General features: G+C 56.9%; 1 protein-coding gene across 8 annotated transcripts in view; it reads right to left on the minus strand.

The window, feature by feature from the left end:
* The window catches only part of RAP1GAP (RAP1 GTPase activating protein), a 50,047-nt gene extending 30,126 nt beyond the window's left edge, over positions 1-19,921 (minus strand). For 3 of the 8 annotated variants that reach the window (XM_059136315.1, XM_059136312.1, XM_059136309.1), the window contains exons 1-2: positions 19,843-19,918; positions 17,991-18,026 (exon numbers count right to left, since the gene is read on the minus strand). In XM_059136315.1, coding sequence (XP_058992298.1) covers positions 17,991-18,026; positions 19,843-19,886 — 80 coding nt within the window. In that variant the 5' untranslated portion in view covers positions 19,887-19,918. Of the gene's footprint in view, positions 1-17,990; positions 18,027-19,842 lie in introns of all 8 variants that reach the window. The other 5 variants (XM_059136311.1, XM_059136310.1, XR_009345140.1 and 2 more) reach the window with 4 other exon arrangements.
* Between the last annotated feature and the right edge of the window lie 2,156 nt (positions 19,922-22,077).

The raw sequence follows: 22,077 nt of genomic DNA on the forward strand, positions 1-22,077 counted from the left end.
AAGGTCAGTGCCAGGGGCATGGAGAACAGAGGCTGCCCCCGGTCCAGGAAGTGCTGGGGCTGCAGCCCCCGGGGAAGCTGGGTCCCCGTAATGTTGGGGACATGGGGACAGTGGTCTTCGTGTGGCCTTGGCTTCCCAGTGGAGGTTGTTGCCCACCATTGAGCTATTCGGGTGGTGGTGTTCTGTCTGCCCCTCCCAGGCCACCAGGCTCAGGCAGTGTCCCGCTGCAGGTCAGTCCCGCAATAGCTCCCTAACATCCTGCCCTTCCAGAACCCTCTGTCTCTCTCACCTCATACCCATCTCACCTCCATCATGTCCAGGTACCCATTCCACGCTGGACTGCTCATGCTGGCACAGGACTAGGGGGGTGTCTCAAGACAAAGGTGGAGGAAAATCTGACTTCTACTGGGGACCCTGCCCCAAGGCCCTCAACTCTCTAGTTCCTGGCTGGCTAAAGTGGGCCCCTCCCAGGCAGTACCCAGCCCCCTTGTTAGTTAGGCAACTACCTCCTCCACCTACAAGGTCATTGCTGAGGTCCTAAAGGGCAAGGAGACCGAGGGGCTCCACCACGGGAATAGAGCAGGAGGCTCTGGGCCCTTCCTGCCCCCATCCGTCCCAGCCCTGAGGGAGCAGAAGGACAGTAATCACGAAAGCCACAGCCCACCTGTGCCTTGTAGGATTCCACTTAATTAACACAGCAACCCAGGGAGGCAGGTGCTAGAAAGCTGCCTGCTTCACACACGGGGACGCTGAGGTGCAGCAAGGTGTGTTAACCTGCCCAGGGTCACACGGTGAAGGAGGGAGAGCAGGCGTTGGGATCCAGGTGTGTCCCTCCAGAGCCCAAGATCTGAGCTTCACAGCCGTTCGCATCAGGGAGGCAGTGGTAACAGTAACAGCGAGGGCAGCTGAGGCTGATACTGGGCGCAGGTGCCCTGGGCAGGCTCTGCTCTAACTGCTTTGCTTGGACTCACTCTTTCAAAGGAGGGCACTAAGACACGGACTGGTTAAGCAACTTGTCCCAAATCACACCGACAGTAAATGAAACGCAGAGGATCTGAGTCTAGGTGCCCTAATGCGACACTCTACTGACTCTGAGTAGACACTAATTCCTCAATAAATAATTTGGCAAAGATGAATAAACTCAGCCTGCCTCTTCCCCACCCACTCCCCTGCCATGTCCCCTGTCAGCCTCCCTCTCACCTTATACCCACCTCACCCCCCAGCTTCTACCCCCTCCCCCACTTCCTTTCTGCCTCTTGCCTCTACAGACCTCCCCCAACTTGGCCATTTCCCTCCATCTTCTGAACTTGAACTTCTCCATTCCTCCCCCATCTCTAGACTACCCTTGTCTCCTCCTGGTCTTCATCATTCTGTTCACCTGAGGTCTGCCCCTCAGCACCTCTCTGCAAATCTCCCTGACCCTCTGGCCTAGCTCAGCTTCAAATGCTTTGTATTCTCCCTCTACAAGCAGCAGTTGGTGTGTGTGTGTGTGTGTGTGTGTGTGTGCCTGGAGTGTGCTGGGACATGGGGACTCTCCTCTGTTTTCCTCTCCCCATGCTATGACCAAAGTCATATCTGCACAGCACTCTACAGTCTATTATCTTATCTGAACACCATGGCAACTTGGTGAGGTTGGATATTATCCACCTCTTCTCCAGATAAGAAAACCAAGCCTCAGAGAGGTTAAGTGACAAGTCCATGGTCACATCAGGGAAAGGGCAGGTCAGAAGTTTTACTCCAGCCCAAGGTTCTTCCACTACATACATCATAGCTGCTCTCAACCCAGGACCTCAGTCCAGTCACCCAGCCGTGGCTCCCAATGACTTCCCAGCCCTCCCTGGGCCCAGCAGCCACAACCAAGCATCTTTCTCAGGCCTAGATCCAGTCCTGCCCTGTTTGGCCTGGCCACCCACCTCCAGGTACAGGACACCTGGGCACAGGAAAAGGTGGCAGCCAGAGAGAAGGTGACTTGCCCAAGGTCACACAGAAAGCCTGATCCAAGCTGGCGTCTGGACCAGGCACATTCCAGGGTCACCTTCAGGGCCTAGAGGTGTGTGGCCGCCAGCCAGTTGGCCCCAGCTCCCCACTGTGTTGGAGCACCCATCTCTCCCAGAGAAAGGGCACAGCGGCGGGAGGGGGGGGGAGTGGAGGGTGGAGGAGGGGCCCCGTGGCCCAGCTCCTGAGTGGGATGGGCCCGGCCGGAAGCTGCTGCTGACAGCTCCCGGGTTTCTTGGCAACTGTCACGGCTCCTCCTCCCATTCCTTATCTCCACATCGAGGTAACAATAATAATCTCACTGTCGTGAGTACAGCTCTTTGTACTTTTCAAAAGTGCTCTTTATCTGCTCACTCCTGGGAGTCTCAGCGGAACTGGAGTGGGAGATAAGGCAGTCGCTAGGATCCCCAATTCCCAGAAGGATAAACCAAGGCTCGGAGAGCTTAAACCACCACCTCAAGGTCATCCAACAAAGCAGAAGCAGATTGGGGGCCAGAACCCAGGCCTTCCATCAGTCCAGGGCTCCAGATGCCGCACTGGGGTAGCGGCAGGGGCATCTCAGGGTGGTCTGTCCATGGCTAAAGGGCAAGTCAGATCGAGGCACGGTGGAGGGAGCTAGGTAAGGTGGAGGAAAGCTGCCAGATGCCTTCCTGGGTTGCTTCCCCCCCAGCTGGAGAGTTGGTAGGAGAGTCCTTTCTCCTCCTCTGCAAAATGAGAGATAACATCCCTCCTTACAAGGCTGCTGTGAGCCACAGAGTAGAGGAAGCACTAGAGAAGCATTTGCTATTATTATTATTACTATTATTATTATTAGCCATATTAGCCGTTCTCCTGGAGAACTTCCAGGGCACTAGCTCAGTGGCTGGGCTGTCCTCTGGGTATGACTCGGCCCTGTGGCCACCCAAAGAGACCTGCTGGATGGAGGTCCCCCGGTGGGAGTGGCCCCTGCTGACTGTCCCAGCCTCTTCTCCACACACACCCGCTTCCTGTCCTGCCCCAGTGGCCGTGGCCTAGCCTGGCCTGGCTGCAAGTTGTTTTCCAAACAAGACACAGTGTTTCACTGCTGAGCCTCTGCACACCGTTCCCTCTGCTGGGGGCTCCCTTTTCCTTCTTTGGGGGCTGGTGAACTATTCGTGCTTTAAAGTTCCTCTTAAAGGGGTGAGGCTCTGGTGGCCCTAGCAGGTAACATATGACCATCAAGGCAGGAAACCTGCGACTAGGAGCAGGGTAGCCAGGCAGGTGCTGGACAGCACACACACAAGCTGGGAAACCAGCCAGCAGAGCGGGTCCTCAGCTGGCCAGAGAACACAGGGCTGAGAGGGACTTGGGGTGGGGAGGGGGCTAGCCCAGCACAGCGCCTGAGTGGTCCAGCCCAGCCGGGTGCTGGTCACCGGAAGTCGGGGTCCCTTGAGTCTCCCTGGGCTCCATGAAACCAAATGGTTTCCCAAGCTGGTAGCTGACATGGGGGACTGCAGAGGGCCCAGAGGAAAAGCAGGTGTGGGGGGCTACTCCTGTGGGTCCTCACGCCCCTGAGGGAGGCCTTCTGGATGGAGTGTGGGGGCTGCCCTTGTCTCCCAGCCATGGTCAGGTCTGAGGGGACTCTAATCTCCTGAAACCGGAGACTAGAGACTCCCTGACACTGTCCCCTCCCCTGTGGGCCACAGAGGCCCATTGTCTCCAGTGTTCAACCACCCGGCATGGCCCACCCCCCCGCTTGCCCCTGGCCTTGCCAAGATGCCAGGGAAGGTGGCGCCAGGGGCAGCCCAGCGAGCAAGTTTCCGAGGCCAGGCCCAGGGAGGGGAGAGACACAGACATGGCCACTCCTGGCTCTCCTTTCCCCAGGCACCTTTGACCTCTCCCAGGACACAAGAGGGAGCGTGGGGGTGGAGGTGCCAGGCGCTGTGATGTCATGTAGTCCTTATAGCGACAACCCTAATGGAGGGACTGTCACAGCCTTTCAGAATAAGGAAGCAGAGGCTCGGAGAGGTTGCTAGATGGGCCAGGGTCCCACAACCTCCAAGAGGTAGCATGGTGGGGCCCCCTTGGGAGTGGAAGGAGCAGGCTTCAGTCTGCAGGCTGGGCAGAGGGGGTGAGCAGGAAGGCGGCACATGGGCCCCCACCCTCACTCCATGCTGGCTGAGCGCCAAGACACCCGGATGCCGGAGCCGGGCCAGGAGGTGGCCTCCTGAGCAAACAACAGGTTGGCAGCCCCAAGAGGAGGTCATGGGACCGGCCCCCACCCGGGGGTACAGCACCTAGAGCCTGGGCCTCCCATCCACCTGCTGCCTGCCAGCCCCTCCCCTGCCCAGGTGTCCAGAGCTCCGCCGTGGCCTAGGCGTGACCCCCCCCCCCCCCGCCCTGCACCTCCCTGGGATGAACTCCTCCCTGCACTTGGGGCAGGGGGGAGGAGTGACACCGAGATGACCTAGGCACAGGGCCTCTTCCTGCCGTGGTAATGACAACAGCTGCTGACCCAGCCTGGTACTTTACAGTCCGCAAACCGCCTCCTTCGTGCTAGACCTTGCCAACAGCCTTACAAAGCACCTAAGGCAGAGAACGTTATCTCCTCCGGTCCACGTGGAAGAAACTAGAAGCCAGGATGGCGGTGGCCGCTTGCCCAAGGTGCTGCTCCAACTCGCTGCTCCACCCTCAGCAGGTAGGCACAGACGGGCCTTCCTGACGGGCCTGCCACAGGCTGCCACCCCCAGTGCCCAGGGAGACTGAGCTGGGCCCTTCCCAGCACCTGTGGGCTGGGGCCCAATGCCACCTACACTCCCCCTTCCTCGTTGACCTCACTGTCCTTCCCCGCCTCTGCTGCCCAGGGGGTTGGTCTCCCTTTTCTGCACCCCACGCATTCCTTCAGTCACACGGATCTGCCCCCTCCCCCACTTGACCTTCACCCCTACGCTCAGTCACTTGTTCAGGATTCATGTCCTGCCCCCCTGCTCTGGGCCAGACAGCGGTCGGGGTGTTGGCATCTGAGCAGGGTGAGCCCAGCCTCCCCCACCTCCAAGCAAAGCCCCAGGGACACCCGGCCCACTGTTCTCTAGCTGTTCTCGGCACTCCTTGGGTCCCAGCACCCTGACACAGAACCTTAGCGTGCTGGGGTCTTGTTTAGTCCATCCCTCTCCCTTCCTAGCTGGTGGGCTCGCGCCCTCGTGGGCCCCAGGCGAGGCTGGTGAGCAGAAGTCCCTGCCAGGCCAAGGTGAAACCCCCTCAGAGAGGGACAGGGTCGCCATGTCCTAAGCACAGGTGACAAGGAGGAGCCCTGGCTTTGCCTATAAATCAGTACGTGGACAGGATTAAGTGATCACCATCTCTTCAAGCCGATTCCACGGGGAACTGGGATTCTGATTAGACGGTGCTAAGGCCCAGGTCTGACATCCTCCAGCAGGATGGCTAGGAGGATGAGACAAAGAGAGGCACCAGAACCCTGGTGGGCTTACTCTGCCCTGGGGGGGGGGGAGCTGGGGAGGGGGTCGACTCCTCCAAGCTGCTTCTCTTCTCTGAGCCTGATTCCTCATCTGCAACAGGAAATGGTAAGACCTACTTTGCCGGGCGCCTGGGTGGCTCAGTGGGTTAAGCCGCTGCCTTCGGCTCAGGTCATGATCTCAGGGTCCTGGGATCGAGTCCCGCATCGGGCTCTCTGCTCAGCAGGGAGCCTGCTTCTCTCTCTCTCTCTCTGCCTGCCTCTCCATCTACTTGTGATTTCTCTCTATCAAATAAATAAATAAAATCTTTAAAAAAAAAAAAAAAAAGACCTACTTTGCCAGGTGCTTGTATAGAATAAATCAGAGGTTACATGTATAGTCCGACTAGCCTAGAGCTGAGTATACAGTAAGTGCTCAATAAGTCACAAGGCTCCCACCTGAAGAAGCAGTGTAGCATCACAGGTGTGGGCTCTGGAGCCAGACGGCCTGAGTTTGTACCCTAGCTCTGCCACTTAATGTCTGTGTGACCTTGGGTAAGTTACTCAACATCTCTGAGCCTCAATTTCCTTATCTATGCCATGGGAATAACGACAGTGTCTGCCTCCAAAGGGTTCAGGTGGATTGAACAAGTTCGTCCATGCGAAGACTATCAGCATTAACCCTGAATATTTCCTGGCCTCCCCTTCTCTCCTCCTTTCTTCCTTCTTCCCTTTCTATGTGGGTTGCTGAGGACCAAGGCAGGAGGCCTGGTTGGAAGCTGGGAGAAGGCCGACTGGAGCTGCCCAAGAGCGAAACAACCAACATGTGAGGCCCTGAGCAAAGCCAGACAGGGCCGCACAGGGGTGTAGTGGGGAGATTCCCTAAGGTGCAGGGACAGGAGGTGTAGGGGGAATGTGCAGCTGGACGAGGGGACCTCCCAGGCGCCTCCCACGTCGTGGCGGAGGTGGTGGGTAAATTCTCCTGATTTTGAGACGCGGACTTTTCCAGATCTGTGGGGGCCTGTTGCTCGCTATCACTTCTTTGCAGGGGTTTGGGCTGCTCCTGTTACAGACGAAAATGTGTATACTCTTCGGCCCGGCCCCTCCATTTCTAGACATTTATCCCCACATGTATAAAAACATACGAACAGATGACATCCGGCGGCAGCGTCTGCAGGGGCCAACATCTGAACGCCACCTCCAACGTCCATTCAAGGGAGTCTGGATAAAAGCCTCAAGGCCCATGCAAAGCATGGACGGCCATGCACTGATCACAAAGGAGACCTCTTGTCCAGATGGAAAAAGGGGTTTGAGGCATATCCTTAAGTTAAGGGGGGAAAAAAAAAAGCAAGTTGCCCAACAAAAACCTCACTTGTAAAAATTAAAGATGAAATGTAGAAGTTCACGTGGGTTATCTATGGGAAGCAGGACCACTAGGCACGCCTGCCTTCTACGAGATATATTTTTCTGCATTTTTTGGATCTTTATGATGAACACTTATTATTTTTGTAATTGGGGGGAGAAAAGATCTCTTTAAGAAAATCTGAACACTTGAGGGGCGCCCGGGCGGCTCAATGGGTTAAACCTCTGCCTTTGGCTCAGGTCATGATCTCAGGGTCCTGGGATAGAGCCCCGCATCGGCTCTCTGCTCAGCGGGGAGCCTGCTTCTCCCTCTCCCACTCCCCCTGTTTGTGTTCCTTCTCTCTCTGTCTCTCTCTCTCTCTGTCAAATAAGTAAATAAATCTTAAAAAAAAAAAAAAAAAAAAGAAAAGAAAAAAGAAAATCAGCACTGACTATGAGTCAGCTCTTGGAGTAGCCGACTCCTACCTGTCTCAGGCATCCTGAAGTAGATACTCTTCACTCCTTATTCTAAGGAGGAGTAGCTGACAGAGAAGGAAGCTTAAGGACGATGTCCAAAGTCCCCTGGTCAGGAGTCACAGAGCTGGGCTGTACCCCCAGTTCTGACAGACTCTGAAGCCCATGCTTTTCCCCCTACGTTACGCATTAGGCAGCCTTCTCTGCAGTCAGGGAAGGGACAAGACTGGAGAAAAGCAGCCCAGGCAGCTGGGCACAGGGCCATGCCCCAGGACCTCAGCTGTCATGTCCTGGGAGCCAGGCCAGCTGGGGTTAGCCTACTGGGGTTTGGGGGGAGACAGGGCTGTCTGCCTTATTTGCAAATGCAAATGCAGAGTCCGAGCTCCAGGCTTCAGCTCTGTGCCCTGATCTGCCCCCGGCTGGGGGGCTGGCAGGTGTTCAGTCCTACCATTGACCTTACCCCACAGAGGCTGCAGGGTCCCTGGGCAGGTGGGCACACACTGGGGCCCTAAGTAGCTTTCCATGTTGATCGACCTGTTTCTGGAAGAATTTGTCATTGAAGGTTGCCTGCCACATGTTCCACAAGAGCCTGGAAAGGCGACATGCACATCCACATGTGCCCGAGTCTGGACGGGCCACTGGACACATCTAGAGGTTAGGTGGACCTGCGTTCAGATTCCCACGATGTCAAACTCTAGCTGTGTGGCCTGGGACCCATCACCTGACCTCTCTGGAGCTTGTTTCCCCAGCTGCCAAACGGTGTTGATTGTTCCCTGCAGGGTTGCTGGGAGCATTCAGTGAGAGGATGCCAGCCGCCGTGCTCCCCAAGCTGGAAGCCACCAGCCACGTGCAGGGGACGGTGATGCCCCTGCCCAGCGGCAGGGACAAAGGTCGGTCCCGGCTGAGTCAGAGCGCCCTGCCGCTCGCACTTGGCGAGCTGGCGGGGCAAACGTCTGACGCTTTTGCTAGAAGCCAGCTCAGAGTTTTCTGCAGCTCTGCCTGGTGGTGCGACAGGGTGTGTGTCTCCGTGGGGGAGGATGTCGAGGCAGGCCTGGCAGGAACGTGAAATGTGGGTGGGAGAGAAAGCGTTCGTGTCTGGGCCGTGTGGGGGTGCGCATCTCTAGCGTCATCCACCAGCCTCAAAGCCCCCCCTGTGGCTCCTCACGCGGCCCACGAGGCCTCTGCACACACACCACACCCCCTACCTGTCACACACGCCCCATCTTCCCCCATCTCCCCGCAGGTGGTACCCTCTTCTCCAGGCTTTGCGGAACCCCTGCCTCACACTGGCTCAGGCCGCCCCTCCCCTGACCCGCTTCTCCAGAACCCTGTCCTGGAGGGTTCTGCAGAAGCGTGCAACCCTCGTGGATGGACTGGTTTGTCTTGCACGTGTCCTGCTGTGACCTCCATCACTGCCAATCTCTCCTTCTAGAAATGGAGCTTCCTCAGGTGAGGTCCGGATCTGTTTGGGGGCCTAGCACACAGTCGATGTTCAGTGAGGCTCTGTGCCAGGAGGGACCGTGTATGGATGTAACTCTCTGCTAATGACAACACTGTCTGGACAGGAGGCAAGTCCATGAGCCTAAGTACGGAAACCGTGTGCGTGTCTGTGTGCGTGCACATGTGCATACGAGGGGGGGGGTCATCCCAAAGAGCCTCTGGCCCCGTGGGTGGGCCAGTTCTGGCCGAGACACTTGTGGCCAGTGCCCAGACTCAGGCTGGCTTGGATGAGGAAGTAAGCGTAAGTTCCCTTGCTCCCCTGCCCCCAACCGCTCCCCGAATTGCCCAGGATCTCTGTGCGAGACCCCAGAATATGTCTTGGCCGGAGGGTGGCCGGGTGGGCCCAGGCCTTCACCCCTGCGAGCTCAAAGGACGTTCTGCTCACTCAAGGCCCAACCCAAGCCTGGTCTTGCCTGCCTGCCCACAACGCCCGCCCCCTCCCCCTGACCTGCCTCGTGAGCAGCAGTTCTTGATCTGAGAGACGGTAGGCCTCCAACGCCCCTGGCTGCTCAGCTGCCTTCCACCTGCTGCCAGGAGAGGATCTGGAATGTTCCAGATTTGGGGTGGGGCAGGGAATATTGCTTTTGCCTCAAACCCTTTACACTCACTCACTCTGCCTTCTTTCTGGACTCCCTTTCCCATGGCCAGCTCCTTCACACTCAGGCCTCCAGAGGCCCTCCCTCATACTGTTAGCCAAGGAAGACCCCTTCCCACCCACCCTGTCACTCATTACCCATTACCCATCTGAAACGACCCAGTTTGTCTGTTAGCTCATTTTGCGTCTGTCTTCTGCACTGCGAGGTAACCTGCACAAGGCCAGACACCATGACCATGAGACTTGCTGCTGTGTCCCCAAATCTTAGACACTACCTGGCACACAGTAGGGTCTCAGGAAATATTTGTTGAATGAACAAATGGCTAATGGAAGCCACAAAAGAATCCTGTGAGGTGAAGATTGTCCCTATTTATAGATGTGGGAACTGAGGTTCAGAGAGATTAAGTCTCTAGCCCAAGATCACACAGTGAAACAGACCCAGTCAAGTTTAGCGACTATCTGACTCTACTAGAAACCCAGCACGTCGGAATGTTTTTGTAGTCAATCTTCCCATCTTATAGGCAGGAAAACAAGCCTCAGAGAGGGAGGGTTATGTTTTTCCAGGTCACCTGGGCCCAGAAGCTGGTGCAGCTTGAAGCAGATGCACTGGCTAGCCCTTCCAAAGCACCTTGTCATCACTCTCCCTGTCGCTCACATGGGGACTGTGGATATCCCACTGAACAAAGGAAGAAACCACAGATCAGCGAGGGCAGCCACTACACAAGGCCCCCCAGCCAGGACTGTGCAGGAATGTCTGCCTGCATCAGCCAGTGTTCTTAGGGCCAGTCCAGGTTGGTGCAGACGGCTGGAGAGCGTGCTCGCGTGTACGCAGCTCTCCCCTCCTGGCAGCCGGTGAGCTTCCTTCCAGACGCCAGAGTTCACACTGTCTCCTCCCTCTGCAGGGCCCAGCACATAAGGATGACATGGCAATAACCACGATCGCTGCCATGGCTCCGGGCCAGCGGAAGCTTTCCACCTTGTCACACATGATCTCATTTCGTCCCCACAATAATCTTCGAAGGAGGTGCTTTTGTTTTCTTCATTTTACAGGTGAAAAAAATGAGCCCCAGAGAAGCAAACTTACACCACACACAGCACAGCATAGAGCAGTTCCAGGAGCAGGAAGGAGGGCAGGGGACCCTGGGGATTCAGACCCTCAGGAGCGCCCACAGGAAGTCACGGTAGGGCTTGCAAGGATATGACCTGATGGCTACCCCTCCCACCTTCAGCTGCCAGGTCCAATTCTGTCCTGTGTCCGGCACAGGCCATCACGTACTTTTCTCCCTCCACAGTGCTGCTGTGCGACTTCCTCCAGGAAGCCTCTCCTGATTCCTAGGTGTGGGGGAGGAGTCCTTCTCAGACTCCCTGTATCTTCCCAATCGACACTTAATCACCCCCAGTAGAACCACTTCTTTCCTCATTTCCTGTTTGTCTCATCTCCAATGTCAGTCACATCCCCAGTGTCTGGCTAGCCGTCAGAGGGCATCCCCACGCTAAATATTTGCTGAATTAATTTGCTGAATGAATGAATGACTGCCTTGGGGGAGACCCTGAACTGAGGAAAGCCTTTAAGGGATTTGGGAATATTATAAAAGGCCCCATTACAACCACTACTTCTCAACCAAACTACCTCAATAGTGCCTCAAATTTAGTATTAGAATCTTACTGAGTCTCTTAAAATGCGAACGCTTGGTAAAAGGGAAAACATCCACTGAGGACACACATTGAACTTATTTCATTCTAAGACTCCCGTGGGGTAAGCAATACAGTTCTCACTGTTATGGACAATCTGAGATTCAGAGAGGTGGACTGGCGTCTGCCAGGTCACACAGCAAGTAAGAAAAACTGAAGCTGGAATCTGAAGTCAGGGCTGCCAAAAAACGGAACCCAAGTCTTCCCATGCACCCCCTACACAGGGACCTGAGTCTGAGCATTGCTGGGATGTAGAGGCGAGCAGGGCCCACCAGACGGAGAACCTTAGAGCTGCAAGTGCCCTTAAGGACCTCTTCTGTCTCTTCACTGTGCATAAGATAGGCAAGGGGAAAGTAGCCAGAGATGGGGACTCACTGCCCAAGATCCCACAGGAAAACAGCGGGAGTCCTTGGACCAAAACCCATCTGGAAGGGATCTTCTGTTGTCTCCTAAGCTGGAGGGGCTCTTCCTTGGAAGAGGGGGGGTCTTTCTGGTCTGGGCTCTCTCCCAGGAGCTCCCCACCTCCCCAGAAAGAAATGGCCTTCTTTAGAAGGGGCCATCACCTGGCCCTAGAGTAAGATAAAGGTCTTTTTTTTTTTTTTTTTTTTTTAAGATTTTATTTATTTGACAGACAGAGATCACAAGTAGGCAGAGAGGCAGGCAGAGAGAGAGGAGTCCGAAGCGGGCTCCCCGCTGAGCAGAGAGCCCGATGCGGGGCTCGATCCCAGGACCTGGGATCATGACCCGAGCTGAAGGCAGAGGCTTTAACCCACTGAGCCACCCAGGCGTCCCAAGATAAAGGTCCTTAAGGCCTGCAAGAGCTGCTGAGCAGAGGATGAAAATGAGCATGGACTGGAACAAGTAGCTGTTGAGTCCAGAAGCAACAGACTTGGAAGATAGGATCTCTGTCCTTATCTCATTAAAGGGCCACTTTGGGTGATTGGAGGCCCCCGAGGCTATATCTAGGCTTTGGCAACTGGTTGTACAGAGTTTTTTTTTTTTTTTTTAGAAGAATTTTTTTTTAAAGATTTTTATGTTTTTAAAGATTTTATTTATTTGTTTGAGAGAGAGAGAATGAGAGAGAGAGAGACAGCGTGAGAAGGGGGAGGGTCAGAGGGAGAAGCAGACTCCCCGCCAAGCAGGGAGCCGGACGCAGTACTCGATTCCGGGACTCCAGGATCGTGACCTGAGCCGAAGGCAGTCGCTTAATCAACTGAGCCACCCAGGCGCCCCACGGAAGATTTTTGATATCCAAATATGGAATGGATTACTTCGAGGAGAGTGAGCCTCCTGTCACTAGGAGTGAGCAAGGAAGAGCTAGTCAAGGAGCTGCTTGGGGGTCATGAAGGTCTTAAGGAGGGATGGTGGGCTTCAGGAGGTCTTGAAAATGAAAGTATATTTTTCTCAGGAGACCCCCAAAACCTCATTCCGATACTCAAAGGGGTCATGAACTAAAGCAAGGCCTTCTTGCTAGGTGGGAGGTCATAGGAGGGTATCTCAAAGGTCTCTTTCATGTCCAGAGATTCCAGAAGGCCCAAATTCTCTGATTCTAAGATTTTACAAAGCGGGGAGTCTGAGACTCAATCGTTCTGCCGGTCAGTCACTGACATTACACCCAAACTCCCAGCAGGCCCTGCCGGATCTCCCTCCTCCTTGCTCTCCCCACCCACCCCCGACCTCATTTTCCCTCATCCCTCCAGCCATACTGGCTTCCTCCCTGCTTCCAAGACACCCGAAGCTTGTTCCTGCCTCAGGGCCTTTGTGCCTGCTGTTGCCTCTGTCAAGAATGCCTCTTCCCTCCGGGGAACTCCTCTCACATCCGGCTCCTCTTATGCTTCAGATTTGGGTTCAAATGCTACCCCCTCAGGAAGGCCCTTCACGACTCCCTGCATCATCCTTCAGCCGTACCGCCCAGGGTGATAGGCAAACCGGAGCCCGGCTGCTTAGGTGCAAATTTCAGTTTTTGCCAAGAGACCTTCAACACGCTATTTGACCCCCCTGCTGCTTCAGTTTCCTCGGCCCTAAACGGGGGGTAATAACAGTAGCTCCCTCGTGGGCCCGTTGTGAAGATTAAATCCATCAATCCATGAAAAGTGTTTTGGAACACAGCCCGGCACACAGTAAGATTTAGCTAAGGATCAGCTCTTTGTAGCATGAACCTTTGCTTTAAAATTCAGCACAGGGCGCCTGGGTGGCTCAGTGGGTTGGGCCTCTGCCTTTGGCCTGGGTCGTGGTCTCGGGGTCCTGGGATTGAGTCCCACATCGGGCTCTCTGCTCAGCAGGGAGCCTGCTTCCCCCTCTTTCTCTCTGCCTGCCTCTCTGCCTACTTGTGATCTCTCTCTGTCAAATAAACAAATAAAATCTTTAAAAAAAAATAAAAATAAATAAAATTCAGCACAGCTGGGGACACCTGGCTGGCTCAGTCGGTGGACATGAGACTCTTGATCTCAGGGCTATGGGTTCAAGCCCCATGTTGGCTGTGGAGGTTGCTAAATATAAAATCCTTAGGGGCACTTGGGTGACTCAGTCATCAAGCATCTGTCTTCAGCTCAGGTCATGATCCCAGGGACCTGGGATCCAACCCCACATCAGGCTCCCTGTTCAAAGGGAAGCCTGATTCTCCCTCTCCCTCTGCCTCTGCTTGTGTTCCCTCTCTTGCTGTATCTCTCTGTCAAATAAATAAAATAAAATCTTAAAAAAAAAAAAAAATATATATATATATATATATATATATATATATTCCTTAAAGTTCAGCACAACCATCATGGTTCATTTCTTACCTATTTATAGACTGTCTCCTCTAGTCCCCGTTTTATGGACAAGGAAATTGAGGCTTCAAGAGGTGACTTTCTGGCCGCACCAAGCTCTCTGAAGACCAGGACTGGGCCTGTCTCATTTCCTGCTGTCCCCAGAATTGTGCCTGGCATACAGAAGTCACTTGCTAGTTTTTTTGTGGCTGAACGAATAAATGACCACAACTTCACCACTCTGAGATTCTGTGCAGCCAGGAGCCTGGGCCCGGAAGACCCTGTTGCAGCCGGCCCCTGCCCACCCTAGCCCCAAGTGACCCTCAGGGCAGTCGAGGTCCCAGCCTCGCTCAGAAGCGGCTGCTGGGCTGGGCAGGCTAACAAGAGGGTCATCAGCATCCACGCCTCTGTCCCCAGTGGGACTCCCTTACCCAAGTTGGGCCGGGGGAATGAGGCAGGAGATGCCTCGGCATGCCTTGGGGGAATCCCTGCCCAGAGGTATGGTGGCAGGTGTGGGCTCAGGAAGCAGCTGCTGGCTCCCCGTGTGCTCTGCCAGCTGCCCACCGGGGGCCTGCCCACCAGATGCATAATAGATGTGGAGGCCCAGCGGGCTGTGCCTGCCTGGCATTTCAGAGCCACTAATGAGGCCGGCCTCATGCTTCCTGCAGCAGCACACAGGCCCCCCCCCGGGCTCCCAGCTCAGTGCTTACAGAGAGGAGCCACCTGAGGACAGGGACCACCCACCCCGACCTCCCACTCAGCACATGCAGCATCCAAGAGAGCAAGGGCTGTAGCTGCAGGGCCAGGCTGACCGCACTGCCAGTCTGGGTTCATCACACGCTGCGCGCCTCTGGGCTGGCTCCAGCCCCTCCCTGAGCCTCAGGTTCCTCATCTGTAAAATGGGGAAATGATGGGAATCGCCTCATGCTGCGTAAAGCTGGCCCAAGGAGGGAATGAGATAATTAAGCTGAAGTGCTTGGCCCAGGGTCCGAGACCCAGGAAAAGCGTCATATGCGGGAGCAATCGGTACCATCACTGCCAATGGGAGATATCTGGGCCACCAGATGGCCTTTCCCAGGGGGACACATGGGGCTGGGCAGTGACCCCTGCTCTGGGGGTGCTCAGGGTCATTGCATTCTCCTCTCCTCCCTCACCTCGTAATCAGAACTTCTCTCATGTCTTTGGCTCCCTCGTCTGGCCAAGGCCCCTTCCCGGGCAGGAGAAAAGGCTGGATTCAAGCCCAGCCCTCGCCAGTTCTCAGTCTTGGTTTTGGCCTCCAAAATGGGGAAACTAAGGCCAATCTGCAATACCGTCATCACAATCGAGACCACCTGAGACAGTGTCTGACAAGCTGTTGGCACGTAGTTCTTGCTTGAGTCCTGCCTGCTCCCCCCCGCCCAACTCCTAGCCTTAAGGTCCTCTTCCAGAACCCCTGCCTTGCACAACTCTACTTAGCCATCTCCCAACCCTGACGCCTCTCCGCCTCCTTCCTCGTCCCGCCATCTGAATCCACCTTCAATGTCCAATCCCCGTTAGGTCACAGAACCACAGTTACCCCCTATCCCACTGGCTCCTAATCTTCACACCGGGCCTCATCCTTTCTTCACACCTGTTCTGAGCTTCTCCACTGCAGATAACCTGCTGGTGAGGGGCAGGGGGTAGGGGAAGCCAGCCATGATCACATCTGGCCTATATCAGGCCTCGCCGCTCCCTGAGCTAAGCCCCAACTTCTTCATCCTTTTTTTAAAGGGGGTGGAGGAAGCCACATCTCTTCCAGGAAGCTCTCCCAGCCTTGACAAAGTTTCAAGTGTTCCACTCTGGACACATTTAATTCAACTCCACTGACATCTATTAAGCATTTCCTGGGTTTGGGCAGCTGTGTAAGATTGTGGGGAGGACAGAGACATGAGGAGATGAGAGCCCAGCTTTTTGGTGACTCATGGTAGAAAATGGGCCTTAGTCAAAAATAGCTCAAGGAACCCCTGCTTTCAAGGGCCTCAGAGCCTGCTTTGTACCACAGTGTTAGACCGACACATTCAACTCACGGAGAGAGCCAATTCCACACTTAACTGAGCAGCAAGTGGGGCTCACAGAGGGGAAGCGACCTGCCCAAGTCACACCATGAACATGCGGCAGAGGCAGATTCAAGTCCACACCTGTCAAGACTCTGAAGGCCATGCTCTTTCTGTTATGCCAGGAAGGAGCATGCATGTGGGCTCTACAGGCATGATAAGCAGAGGGAGGTACTCCAAGGAGAGAAAGAACATGGGAATCGGAAAAGAAAACACTCAACGCACAGTGATAAAGGTGGGCTGGAGGGCTGGAGGGGTGGTGAGGGCTTGTGGGAAAGGGAGGAGAGGGCATGTCAAGGGGATGGGAAAATATGAGCAAAGCTACGGAGATGGTGCTCTCAGGGGCTGTGTTCCCACTGATCAGAAATGCAGGTCACAAGAGAAGTGAGTCCCAGACTAGCCAGAAAGTCATAATTCATCATCAAAATGACTGCCATTTACAGAGCAGTAACTATATGCCAGGCGCAGGCTGGGAGCTAAGCAATCCGCTTAGAAGGGAGGGCCTTAGGGGTTAGCACCTTGGACAGCATCTCCAGAGAGGAGGGTGTGGGCCAAGGTACTTTGGGGACTGACCAAATCCTCGTGATTCCAAAATCCTATTTCAGAAGTTTGTCAACTGTGGCCCAAAGAGAGGAAGAGATTTGCCCAAAGTCACACAGCTAGTCAGTTACCATCAGTCCTGGGCCCTCATCTCTGATGCTTTGTTCAGGGCTCCCTAGAGGAGTTCTGGGTCACCTCTCCATCTTCGAGACCTCTCTCAAGGGGTCAGACCCACCATGTGGTCTGGAGGCCCTGGGACAGAATGCATAAGACTCTGGGCTCTGCAGGGTCTGGAAGATTAAGATTCAAATCGCAGCTCTGCCCCCGAAGAGCTGTGTGACCTTGGACAAGTCACTTCCTCCACTCTGTGCATCACTGTTCTCATCTGTAATTAGAGATAACAGTTCCTAACTCAGGGAAGTGGTAACGACTATGTGAGATGATACAGTTCACGCACCTACCAGTACCCGGGTACACAGCAGGTCCTTAACAAGTGGCTGTTGCTAAAACACTATTAATGAAGTCCTTGAAGAAAAGGATGGCGTCTTCCTCACTTTATCTCTATCTCCCCTCACCCTGTCCCTGCCCTGGATTTAGCATATGATCCTGCACTACTGGAGGCTCAAATTGACTGGGCACAGCAGCGGGAGATACAGCCCAGAGAGGGGGAGTGACTGGTCCTAGGCTGCACAGAGAGCATCAAAGGAAAATAAAAGGGCAGGTCCTGGACCTCAGCCTGGGCACCTGGGTGCCTCCCACCCCAGGTGTGGCTTCCTGGGGAGACTCAGCAGCAGGTGGGGCAATGGTGCCAGACAGGAGTGGTCTAGTAGCTGTGGGGGGGGGCACACTGCAGGGCCTGGGGACCCTGGGAAGTCCCCAGCAGGGACAGGAAGCGCGAGCTCTCCCGCTGGAGTTGAAGTGGTAACGGGAGCAGCCAGCTGGGCCCATGTGCTGTTGGGGCTGGGGAAGCTGGGAGGCACCCGCCTGCTGGGCTTCGGGGGTGCTGTGGATCCCGAGGCGAGGCCGCACCTCCACCCACCGCCCTCGCTGTTGGGGAAGCTGCAGACACAGCTGCCCCCTCTTCCTCCAAAGAAAGGGCAGCCTCAGACTGGGGCAACAGGCTGCAGGAGGGGGTTGTGAAGGCTACGTATGGGACGGAACTAGAGGACTTGGGATCAAGGGCACCCTCAGCCCCCCAGGGGCCATGAGCTGGGAAGAGAGGGAAGAAAGCACTTTCAGTGAGGGCCTACAGTATGGCAGGCCTTATTTTTGTTTTTTAGGTGTTTTGTTTGTTTGTTTTACAATTTTACCCTCTGTTAAATGGCCATTTTAATCCCCATTTCACAGATGAGAACAGGGAAGGTCAGAGAGGTTAGTGAATCACTAAGGTCACACGGGTGCTAGGCAGAACTAAGATTTAACCTGATTTTCGTGACTCCGAGTTGGAGATCAAGAGAGAACTGTAGGGCAAAACAGCTGCAGGAAGAACTGGTATGGTGGGCGGTAGGGTGGCCACAGGGTTGGTGGCGGTCTGGTCTGTCATTGTAGGGTGGGGGGCTGGTTTGGGAGTGTCCCTGAGGTTCAGCCAAGCAGCCCAGCCCCTCCTGAGAGCTCCCAGTACTCACCACACACTTCGGCGAGGGGTGAAGGATTTGTCCACTCTGAAACACAGCAAGAGGGGCAGCAAATGAGGGGGCAGCCCCTTCTCCCCCAGCCCCGCCTAGCCCATCAGGCCAATCCCAACTCACCCAGCACCCTGCCTGCGGGGCCCGGAGGAGATATTGTTTCTTGGGTGCCGATGCACTGTCACAGTCCCCCACAGGCTGCAGAGACCTGGTTAGGTCTCTGCAGTGTCCGGTTAGGGCCATGGGAAGGTGTGGGGTGGAAGAATAAGGAAAAACGGCAGAATTGGGGGCACAGGGGTAGGGAAGCAGGGGCCCAGGACCAGACTAGGGGCTGGTGGCCGAGATGGGGGGTTTGGGAACAGGTGGAGTGGGACAGGATTGGAATCCCAGGCAGGATTGAAGGATGTGGGTGTTTATGGTTTCCGGGGGGCAGGAGGAACCGTCCCTCCGCTTTCCTGGCGGCCTGCCTCCATCCCAGAGCTAGAGCTCACTCGTATGTACCCTCCTCTCCCACCTCACCCCCAGCACACACACACTCCCTGCCGGCCTCATCGCACGGCCAGAGGAAGAACGTGAGCCCCAGCGCTCAGGGGCTATCCCCAGACTTTGTTTTCCCCAAATCCCTCCAAGGCCGATGTCACAGAGAGGGTGTGGATGTTGCCCTCCGAGGGCACCTTGAGGTTGGGGAGGGCTGGGGTGAGTTCCACCCTCCTGCCCAGCTGGGGGCCAAGAGACTGGGCTGCTGTTGGGACAACAAACAACTCTTGCCTCCTGCCCAGAGGCCAGAGGAGAATGAGGAAGGGGGACCAAACCAGACTCTGCCAGAGGGGGAGGAGGCAGGGCTGGGGTCTTCCTAGGGGTCAGCTCATGTGGACTCTGCAGACAAGGAAAGGGAGGCCTGAGAGGTCAGGGCTTGTCCCGACTCCGACCATGGACCCCAGCCACACTTCTTGGGCTGCCTCTCGGTGTCAGTAACCAGGAGTCCTTTCATCGCCTGGAGGCTAGCAGGGCCCCAGACGAGGAGGGGATCCTGTCTCCGACCACCCCCACAACTCCTCTGCCAGGGACCCTGGTGAGGCTGGGAATTTAGTGAGGGCTGCCACCTGGGACACCACCCCCACACCTCCCAGAGCACCTGCCCTGCCCCGGCAGCTTTACACATGTGAGTTCCAACCGCTCTGCTCCCCAAGGCGGGTCCTGTGTGTCTCCCTGACAAGGAGGCAGGGCCTGGTGGAAGGTCATCCAACTACCTGGCTGGCCAGGGAAGGGGCTCCGGCCCCAGTCTCTGCACCTGGTCTTCCTTCCAATGTACCAAGTCTGCCTAAGGCAAGAATCTCCCCAGCCCTACGCTGCACTCCTCGGAGGTGGACATTTGGGGTCAGGAGGGACGGTGACCCCAAGACGGACCAGCCACCACTCTGCCTCCAGGGCCCTAGGTCTCCAAGCCCCGGCAGCCCCAGCCCCGGGAGGAGGAGGTTTGGGCAGAGAAATGTAAGCATGGGCCTGCTGATGGCTTCTAGGCTCTCTCCTTCCAAAGCCTCACTGAAGGGGCCCAGCAACTTCAAAGGCCAAGTAGAGGCTCCTGCAGGGCCGCGCCCCGACCCGGGGGCGCGCACCCACCGGCTCCGCACCCCAGCCCTGCGCAGAGGCGCACCGGGCCCTCGCGCGTCCACGGGTGTCCGCGGGCAGCCGGCCGGGACCCACAGGCGCACACACGCGGTCTCACCCCCGAAGCGCTCCCCTCACCCGCAAACCCAGACTCGCAAGTGCGGCGCCCCCCGCCCCCCGCCCCCGGCCCGCCCACCCCGGGGGCCTCCGCGCGCACACGGGCGCCCCCGCCCGGCGCACCTACCCGCCGTAGGCCCCGAAGGTGAAGCTGCGCTTCCGGCCGCTCATGGTGCAGCCGCCGCCCGGCAGCCCCGCCGCCCGCGCCGCGCCGGGGCAGCCTTCCCGGCGCCCGGGTCACCTTGGCAACTCGGGCCGCCCCGCCCCGGCCACAAGCCCCGGGATTGTCCGCGCCCCCGCGGGCCGCGGGCCAGCTGCCGGGGGCCGCCGCGCGCAGAAAGGGCCGCTTGTTCCCGCCGCCCGCGGGCCGGGGGCGGGGGCTTCCCGGGACTTTCCGAGCGGGGACCTCGGAGAGGGGCAGGGGGGATGCGGGGCACGCGGGGTGCTGGCCAACAGCTATCCTCCACCCCCGACCAGGGGCGCACGGGGCTACAGACCCTCTTCTGCAGACTACACCCTGTGCCACTGCCCCCTCCCCGGAGCCGTTGGGCGGTGCCGGCGGATCTCCCCCACCCCCCACCCCTTTCCACTCCCGCCCGGATCCACGAGGAGGGGGAAACTCGCAGCGGGCGGGGTCAAGAACTTGGAATCCGGGGGCAAAATGGTCTGCACTGTGGGCAAGTCCTTGCCCTCCCTGTGCCTCAACATTCTCATCTGCAAAATGGAACTCCGCCCCCACTCCCGCACACACGCGCGCGCGCACACATACACACACACACACACACACACACACACACACGCCCCTGTGGTGCTGGAAGGAGTTCATTCATTCATGCAGAGTGCTCAGCCCAGGCCCGATACACAACAGGCACTCAATAAATGGCTGCTGCATAAGTCTCGCGCTGTAAGTCAAAAGCTCTGCTTTTCGGGCAAATGGATGAGTGAAGGAAGGGGCACAGTCTCTAGAGTGCTCTTGTATTGCCCACTCTCATCCCCCTCTCCTAGGTGCCCCCCCCCCGGCTGGTGAGGAGGAGGAGCAAAGGGGATGAAGATGCCCCACTAGGTTCTGTCACTCCGCAACCTTCGGCACAGGGTCTGGGCTCTGAGTCCCAGAGCAGGTCGCTCATTCACTCCGCAAACGCCGGGACCGCCTCCTCTGCACGCGGCTCACTCAGAGCTCTCTGCCCAGCGCCCCACCCTGCAGGGAGCTGTCCCTCCTGCCCCCAACTGAAGATGGGTCCCCAGACACAGGACATTCATTGGTCCGGCCCCCTAGACTCGCCCACCCCTTCCAGAATGCCCCCTCTGGCCCCCAAAGAGGAAGGGATTACCCCAGGGCAGCCCTCAGAGCCTTGAGATTTTCTGTGGGGTTTTCTGACTAAGGGAATGCACACAGAACAGAAGTGGGGGGAGGGGAGGACGACCAAGGGTACAACAAGAGGGCAGGGCGACAGGCTGGCAGGAATTCTTCAGAAGCCTTTCAGGACCTGTTCACCTGGGCCCTGGGCCAGGGCTATCAGCCCCAGCTTCCCCTGGGAAATGACTGGTCTGGGTACCGACCTTCACGGCTTGTCTCACTCGGGCAGGGGGACGTGGTGCGCTGGTCTCCCCATTTCAGACACGAAGAAACTGACCTTGGTTCACAGCAACGGCTTCTCTCTTGGAGGGTCGGCCCCCAGCTCCTCTCCCCGCTCCCACCCCGGACCCCTTCTCTCCACATATCCTGATGGGTTAAGGAGCCGTCAAGAGCCCCTTGTTCGAAGGCCGGGCAGGGCCAGGGAGATTGCCTTGGACCTAGAACTATCCCCTCAGTTTGGTGCTTAGAGGGTTGCCTGGCTCCCTCTTGGCAGGCACTCCTGCCTTTCTGCTCTAGGGCCTCAGATGTGTGGATGGAGAGCCTGGCCAGGCCAGTGGAGGAAGCCCACTCCTCAAAGGGCAATCCAGGAGGCCCCCCCAAGGGGCAAGGCCTAGGCGCCCGCAGGCTGGCCTGAGGAGGGGGAAGCGTTCCCTTCCTAAGTGAAAGCAGCACATGGGTGCCCAGAGAGCCGGGGCTGGGGGGATGGAAGACCAGGAGCTGATAGGGTCTACACAGTGCCAGGACTGGGACCCGAGACCCCAGGCCTCTCCAGGCTGCTGCACCCCTTTGGACGTGGCCATCAGCCTCGTCAGTCTCTTTTCAGCAAGAATGACTCCTGAGTGGACTCTGCATGTCCACTTGGCACCGAAGCCAAGCAGTCTCCTATGTGCCAAGTTTCCCAGCCGGGCCTGGCCCCCGGGAGGCCCTGCTGGTGCTGGGACAGTGGGTCCTTAAGAGGGGCTGTGTGGGCTGCAGGATTCCCACTGAAGACAAAGAACCCAGTGT

Source organism: Mustela lutreola, chromosome 10, assembly GCF_030435805.1.
Source record: "Mustela lutreola isolate mMusLut2 chromosome 10, mMusLut2.pri, whole genome shotgun sequence".
Classification (NCBI taxonomy): domain Eukaryota; kingdom Metazoa; phylum Chordata; class Mammalia; order Carnivora; family Mustelidae; genus Mustela; species Mustela lutreola.